The sequence below is a fragment of the Hirundo rustica genome, chromosome 5 (assembly GCF_015227805.2).
Source record: "Hirundo rustica isolate bHirRus1 chromosome 5, bHirRus1.pri.v3, whole genome shotgun sequence".
Lineage (NCBI taxonomy): Eukaryota > Metazoa > Chordata > Aves > Passeriformes > Hirundinidae > Hirundo > Hirundo rustica.
Window position 1 is genome coordinate 53,426,321 of NC_053454.1, and position 8,415 is coordinate 53,434,735.

General features: G+C 39.4%; 1 protein-coding gene across 1 annotated transcript in view; it reads right to left on the reverse strand.

Annotated features, from left to right (window-relative positions):
• MMRN1 (multimerin 1) overlaps nt 1–5,283 on the reverse strand; it is a 39,468-nt gene extending 34,185 nt beyond the window's left edge. Inside the window, exon 1 of the mRNA XM_040065303.1 lies at nt 4,650–5,283. Coding sequence (XP_039921237.1) covers nt 4,650–5,176 — 527 coding nt within the window. The 5' untranslated portion in view covers nt 5,177–5,283. The remainder of the gene's footprint in view (nt 1–4,649) is intronic.
• Nucleotides 5,284–8,415: the final 3,132 nt, after the last annotated feature.

Sequence of the window (8,415 nt, forward strand, 5' to 3'; positions counted from 1 at the left end):
CTAGGAGGTAGATCCTAACACTGTATCCAGTTTGGTACAGTAATCCTAATCTATCCAGAGGGATGAAGGGACATTGCAGGGATGGAAAACAGTCTCTTCCTAATCCTTGCTGTTCCCATGGCAGATGAAACAAAGAACAAGAGCAAGATAAGCAAGAGCATTAATGCAATAGTTAGTGTAATGAGACAAACAGAAAAAATCCTGAAAATCCTTTCTTACCATCGTGAAAAAAAATCAGAAATCACCTGCAGGGTGGTGTCTTATCTGGTCACAGAAAAACTAAACAGTGAGACTCTGGGAAGGCTAACTACTTTGTGAGTGTCTCAAGAACAATTCGGTGAAGAAGTGATTTTTTTTTTTTTCCTATGCTATATTTCTTGTCCTGATGAAAAAAACCTGTCATGACTCTACCAGCCATCATTGCTTTGGGACTGCTATGGGAGTAACGCTGAGCTTAGCATGTGTAGGAAAGTTGGATTGTGGGCTTACAGCCAAGCATCAGAAATACATTTGTGGTGCTGCTGGATGAGAGTGACACTGCAACAAGCAGAAGAGTGACTTCTGCTTAGCTGTAGTACAACATTCTGGGGACAGAGATTGCCAAATACACAGCCACCAAGGCAACCTCAGGCCTGTGTAAGAGCTTCTTGCTTCCAGATCATAGAGAATGTACCTAGTGAGGCAGAAACCTAAGCCATGCGTGACTGTATTTTTTGCAAATGCACAGTGATGCAAAACCTTAGGAAATCGATTCAAGAATTGTTCTGTCTGCTCCATTAAAAAGTGACATGATGAAAAGAGACTCTGAACTTTGCATTAACCAGGCAGTTAAATCAGATTTCTATGTGTCTCATGTATCTGAGCTGTCTGCTGATCTTGACCATTCATTTTAATTTATCATTACACTAGATTTCTACCAAGCTGATACAGGCAAAAGCAATTTTCAGGGAGAAATGCAGACGTCTGGTTGTGAGAATGAAATATTTCAGCACTCCTATCACATGTGACAGCTAAGCAAATCTGTTCCTGGTGCTGACTCTATTAAACCCTTCTGTGTTTAGTAATAAAATACTATCACCTCACCATTATCCAAGGTAATGGTAGAGGAAATCTATTAAGACCCACCGTGGCTTCAAGATAACTGGAAAAGGTGTAATATACACATAATAAGAGAAAATAGTAATGTAGAGCCACTCAGTAATGTGGGGATACTGTGCTTAATTTACAGCCTGAATGAAAGTCTCATGTATTCAGGAGCTGCCTTGGATAGTAATTAATAAAGTCAGATACAGAATGAAAAGACGAGTGTGCTGGTCTCAGGACTCCACCTGAGACTTACTCTATTACACCACTGTTTTTTAAGCTGCTTTACACAGTGAAATACTGCAATGGTCTCTCTCCACAGGCTGAAAAACACATAGCTCAAATGAGCTCAATTGAAAAGAATGTACCATAAATTTTCTTTTTTCACACCAAATTGATACTTAGATTTACGTCACTGAACTTTGGACAAATTCTCTCACACTAGGTTTCCGTTGTTTCTTTATTCATTGATGTGGATTGCATAAAACTTTGAAGATAGGTAGAAATTGAAAAAAAAAAATAAAAAACATATTTGTAGAGATATTAAGTTTCACATTTCAGAACATACGTCAAATTAATTACTAAGAGTGAAGAAATTATTTTTCCTTCAGCTCAGGCCATTCCAGATGTGCTTCCTATGAAATTTTCTTGTCCTCCTGAAAGCTTGGGCGCAGACTCTGCCTGAGGGGGGGACACCTCACTACAGAAAACACTCTTCTGAAATTATTTGAGAGCAGACAGCAGCAAATTGTGTTCTCCTGTACCTATTCTAAGGTTAATTATAAAATTGTTCCAATGTGAAGAAACAGGATTTAATTGCATTTGTGTGTCAGTGTGGAATAAGGAAGAGATTCGTGTTGCTGGAGAAAAGGATGTGCCCGACATTTAGCCCTTGTAATACCACATCAGGATGTGACAGAGAGAGGTTCTAAGCCCAGCCTAGTTCTAGAGTACGTGTGATAAGGTATGGGTGCATAATATTGTCCTCACATAACCTAGAGTAGCGATAGCAAGGGAATGATCTTTGTAATTAAGCCATTAAGGCACATGACCTCCTTCAGAAAGGGGTATTTGGGTAATTACGTTTGTACAATGAACACATATTGCATCTTGTGGATAATCTGACAGCCTTGCAGACTCTCTGACAAAGTGTATTTGTTGCTATTTTTTAAATTATAAATATGTTTAAAAATAAATGCTCGTTCTAGTTTGTTTTCCTTCCTCTTGTCTCTCACAGACCTCTCTCTATTGTTCCTTCTGTATGGAGCCTCCAAACATCAGTATCTCTGCACATATGTGAGCACAATGGGTTGCCATAAAGGATTACAGAATCATGCAGTTCCTGCCAGGTCACTCAAGAATTCAGGTTGGAGTATAGACTACAACCAAAGAGGTGCTTGAATTTAAAGTAAATTCAAAAAGAAATTTGTTCTTCCAAATTTCTTCAGAGACAGTAGACTTTACAGCTGTGGAATCTGCTACTGAGTCATGCTGTGCTCAGGCTTCAAATGAGTAAAACCTTCAAAAAAGCAGTGTCTTTATTGGAATTCATACAATAGCTTTTTCACTTTATTAGTGATTTTTTTTTTTTTTTAAGAAAATATATGGTGCAAATTATATAGGGTGTAGTTGGTGGCACCTACACTTAATAAAAATTTTTGCTTTATTATGCCGATTTTCTCAGCAGTAGTTTTTCAGGTGTTTCACAGCAGTGATTGGTAACAGTGAGCACCCTAGACATTTTCTCATGTCTTTGCTGAAAAAGAAAAATTAGTCACAAGCAAGTTTATTATTCATCCAGGTCTAATCCATAAGGAAAGGAAGATGGAACAGTGAAGTGATTTAAGTCACAGTTCAGGTCATGGTAAAAGTGGAAGGAAAGTTCAAAACACCACATCTGATTGTAAAAACACTCCTATACAGCGAGAAGACAAGCCTTGCAGCACAAGGATCTTTCTGTGAAAAGGACTGAGCCACACCTAAAACTGTAGATATTTGCCAAGGAGAGAGTGTCTATGTAGCTTAGCAGTTTGAGCAAGGGTGGGGATTCAGCATTCAATTTTATACTGAGGTTTCATGCTGCTACAAATTCCTGGAAATTTGATATGCAATCCTGGCTTTATTGCTAACTGGCTCAGTGGACTCCAATATGCATGTTGCACAGCAGGTTGCTCCTTGACCATTCATGAAATTAGGTGCTGGCAAATACAAGAATTGCTTCTTTTGCCTCTCTGTAGTTGCAACCATGTGTCATCATGATAAATAAAATATGTGACCATCTTCCCTAGAGACTAATTTTTTGCTACTTGTATTTATATCTCATGTAAAAGGTAGAAAGAATACCTGCTGAATCACAGAGTTTTGCTGAAGATTAATTTAATTGGAATACTGTTCTTGAAGAAACTGCGAAAGCTAAAGACCAAGGTTAGCATGTATTAGGATTTATTTCAATGGAGATGTAACTATCAGCATTCATGTGGTATAACAGATGACTTTCAGAACTTAAGGAGAATGCTAGGAAAGCTCTCTGGGAAACACAGCTCCTTTACTGGGCTCTCTCTTCCAAGCAGAGGCAAAGGAATCCTTTGCTTTGGGTCCTTATGCGTTATTTCCCTTATGCATAATCCTAAACATGCTCAGGTCAATGGAGATATTTTCTTTCACATGAAGAAACATTAACTCCCAACCATGCAAAACAACATAATTGTAGGAGTGATGATTTAGTCTCCTTTCCATGAATTTGGATTCTGCCATATTGGAAAGCACTATCAAAAGAAGAAATCTATATTCTGAAAGTTCACGCTCCATAAATATGGAAAACAACTTATACTTTGTGTCTTCCATTTTCTACTAGTATCTGATTATATATCAGCAGTTAAGGGAAACTTGCAATATCTGCAAAGTCAATGTTAATATCCTCATTGAGAACTGAAGACATTGGGGAACAAAGAAAAGAATGTTCCAGAACTATAAAACTAGACAGTACAGTTTGATATACTCTATTATGCACAGCTATTGTGTGTTAAGTTACAGAGCTCTGGATGCACATTCACCTACAACATCACTTTTCATTAGTTTTTATCACAGAACAGGATGTTTCAAATTGTCAGACATTGATGCATTTTGTACATTTAGTTGTTTGTATTTTCATTTTAGTGGAGGAGTTTACAAACTCAATATTTTTTAATAGATTCAAAATGAAATAGTGCATTTGCAATTTCTTTTATCCACAAGAAAAGAAAGAAGAAAAAAATCAACAGTAGTTTAGTGTGCATAAAACAGAGGGCCATCTATTGTAGCCCTTTCCTACCCATATATGATAATGACTTCCCTGACTTTGAGATAATCACCCTAAGGAATAAAACATTGCAGCATTTACTCTGTTAGAAATGTTACTAGGGTTTTGCCTGAGTAAATGCTGCCAGTTTGGTTCCTTGCTTGTTTTAGATGGTCTTTTTTAAGGTCAAAAATAATGTTACTGAAATTGCTAGGACTTTTGCCAATAATGTCACTGGAAACAGGAAAATAAGCAGTACATAGGAGACAAGAAAAAACATGTAGCTTACTTTCCCCTGGTAGTTTCAAAGCCGGATGCTTTGGAGTTGGCATCCTGCTGGCTCCTGGTGATACCAGTGCTGCGAGAGGACTGCTTGACAGATCTGTTCCCTGTAGCTGTATCCAGGCTTGCAGTGACCCCATTCTGGAGAGGGATCTCTCTAGCAGTGCTTTGTAAAGTTGTCCCTTTGCTGCGAGATGAGCTTCCAGTCTTGTCTCTGCCAGAGTCACCATCACTGTGTCCGTTTGACTGACTTGCAGGGGGAGATGTTGTAGGACTGGAAGTTTTCTTCACTGCTGTTATTTCCATTGTCTCAGCTGCAGATGCAAAAGGAGGTCCCTGTGAGACACTTGCTTTGGTAGCCTGGATTTCAGAATGGGGTGACCCCTTAATTGTCGTCAAAGATGGAGCTGAGTCTGAGTGACTTGTCTGGGTTTCATTGCCTTGTCCTGTGGTCCAGAGTTTTCCTAGAGCATCAAATCCAGTGCTGCCCCTGTGGAAGTGCAATAGGAGCAGCAAGAAAATTATCTCTTTCATTCTGATGGTTTTTAAATGCTGTATGTTATCTCACATTTATTTCCTAAACAAGAAATCCTGTAGTTTCTCCCTCCTCCTGGGCTGCTGCTCTGATAGTGAGCCTACCCAGAGGATGCCCTGACAGGCTTTATTTCTGTAGAAAGGAAACAGGTTTTGGTGTTTCAAAATTGACTGAGGAAGCCTGGTTTCCTGTTACTGTGGATCCCTCTGCAACCTGTGACCCCTTGGAGAGCAGGACCCTGGCAGCCTATGTGGGAGGAAAAAAAGAAGTCTGCAGAAGGCACAGGATAAAGATAAATGGCGCAATAGAAATGTGGAAAAATATGTACTGTGAAGTAATCCTGAGGGATAAAACCTGAAATTATTAGCTAATTTTCCTTTCACATGTACATGTACGGACAAGTGACTTGTCACATGTGCCCTTTGGATGGTTCAAACTTACGACCTTGTTATTGGTAAAACTGGTGTGCTACACAAAGCTGAACATTTGCTGTGTCTTCTCTTTTTTATCTGAACATTTAAGCACACTGCAAACAGTGCAGAGATAAGGAAGAGGTTCACACTATATCCACTACTGATCTCAATGCCCGGAGATATTCAAAACTTGACTCAAAACTCTAAGACAAGACCCTGAGCAATATGATCTCAGCCCTTCTTAGAGTTTGGTTATGGACCCAGCTGCTGACCTTTGGATGTCCTTTCCAGTCCATGTCACTTTATGAAATAATGCTCAGTAGCTGCAAGGTGGAACACTGCAGCCAGGAAAGAGGAGATGAAAGATTTCCTCCTCTACTGCCATTCTCCAGCTCTCTGAGAGCAAGGCTGCTTGAAGGAAAAGAAAGGGAAAAGATAATTGCTGAAGAAATTGCATAGAGAAATACAACATGACATTTTAAAGTGGGTACAAAGCAGCAACAGAATAGATCTGCCAGGAACCATATAGATCTGAGAGACAATTGCACACCAGCTCAAAAAGCCTCTGGCCACTGACACAAGAGCTGTACTAAGGACAATGGACAAGACATCCCTGAAAGCAAGCTCACACACCTGCAAACAGAACAGCATCTCCTGGGTGTACTTTATATTATTCGAGGATCACATTTTCTCAAAAACAGAGGCAAAATCTCCATTCCATGGAAATCTGATGACAAACAGGGAGACAGTGGAAAAGTTAGTAAATTAATCACATCTTTTTTCAGAAAATACTTTAAAAAAACCCCCAAAACCAAACCAATAAACCCAAGACCAAAACACCAAACATAGGGGGTTAACTACCAGCTCTTGTTGCAGTCAAATAAGTCTCTGTGATGATTGTTCCTGTTTAGAAGATTCAGATAACAGTGCCTTGCTTTCAGTTTCCAGATGAAAAAGTTTAGGTGTGCTAAAGGGTCGGGTTTTCCCTCTCTTATGATTTATTTTTCTGTTTTATTGTCTTGGAAAGCACGGGCTTTTACTATGTAAGTAACCAGATGCAGTTTTATGTATGATACAGCACACTAGAAAAGATATGCAGTTGTGCTTTCTTTTGGAGACTATTTCCCCCCTCTTTTTTCTTATTCATAGTGAAATCTGTACATGACCTTTGAATGCAGGACACAAGAGACAATCTAATGAGCAATTTAATTTAAAGACTAACACAAGCAATTTCATGTGAGCACTTACATTTTTGAGCTTTAGATTTGATATTTTGAATTAGTACCATTACCTGCATTAGCATTTGGCATCCCATGTTTTTTAGAAATCCCAAGAAAATGAAGGGTAAATTAGCGTTGACTGTATTTGCAGCTCAAATGCAAGCTGACTTAAAAAGAAAAATACAGCAGCTATATACTTTGTTTATCTGTGCAATAAGAGTGCCTAGTAGCAAAAAAAATAATGGATTCTGCTTTGTGTCACTCCATTGCAAGTGTTAATTCTGCCTCTAAATTCAGAGAAGCGACTGCAGTTTTCCACTGGTGCAGAGAAAAATAATGCAGAAGAGACTGGCTTTTGGTGGTTGGTAGATTTCACTACAGCACTGTTTATTTCCCTGTCTGAATATTCTAAAATGAAAATCTATTGTTAATACTACTTCATTAGCACATGCCTGGGCTTTAGATTAAAAGATAAAATTGTTTGAAGGCTGTTTTTTATTTAGCAAAAGAGTCTTGGCACTGTATGAAACTCATGATAACCATTTTCAGATTGTCGTATGCTGGATCTGAATCCCAAGCTCATTATGAGCCTTATTTCAGCATCCAAGTGCTGCTTGTCTTGGTGCAAACTGAACCCAGGAAAAGATCAGCACTTGGATGGATTTGGTGAAACTCAGAACTAGATTCAAAATTATCCTGAAAACTCCCACTCAACATGCTGCCCACTCCCGTAAGCATAAACCCATAGGTGCCACATTTTTTGTATTAGTTGTGTATTCATATTACTGAAATCCCTTCATGCTGGGCCAGGCTCATGGGCTTTTCTCAGAAATTTTTAAAGTTGAGCTTGGAGCAGGAGCACGATCTTAAGTTTCCAATCCATATTAAGTGTCCATATCAAGGTCTACACTCATATTTTCTGCTGAACACATATTCTTTTGCTCAATGAGTTTAAATTCTATAGGTACTGGCACATTCAGCAGGAGGCATGGAGTATCTCTAATCTCCCATGAGAGCACAGGGTGGTAAAAGAGGCAGTTTTCTGGAAAGTGGAAATGGATTGTGAAGATACAAATGCACTCCTGGGGGGCATTTAAGTCACCAGGCTACATTATATAAAAGAGCAGTACCCTTCTGCTCACAGAAGTTATCCCTGTTCTGTACTGCAGAACACCATTTATTTTCAGGGTCGCAGCTGTGGTTCTTCAGACAAGGCGAGTACTTTACCGATGCTTGAGTTAGCTGACCAGAGACCGTGATTTTAGAAACACTTTCATATTTTACACCTCCTAACAGCACACGCTCAACACTGTGACTTCAGAAAAATCCCTGAACATCTCGTGCATAACCTGAGCCATCTTCTGGAGCTTTCAGCTCTCCCCAAGCACTGTAAGGAGGGCATCAGGTTTGCTCTCCCCTAAGTTACCAGAGTGCATAGCCACCTTGGCAGGGCTACTGTTGATCCTCCAGATTATTTAACAGCTTCAGTAAGATCACTGTGGCTATACAGACACAGTCCATCATCCTCACTCTTCACTTTACCAGTAGAAAACCTACTCCCAGTCTCAGGCAGCGTAGTCTGAATCCATAGGGATTAGTCACCCC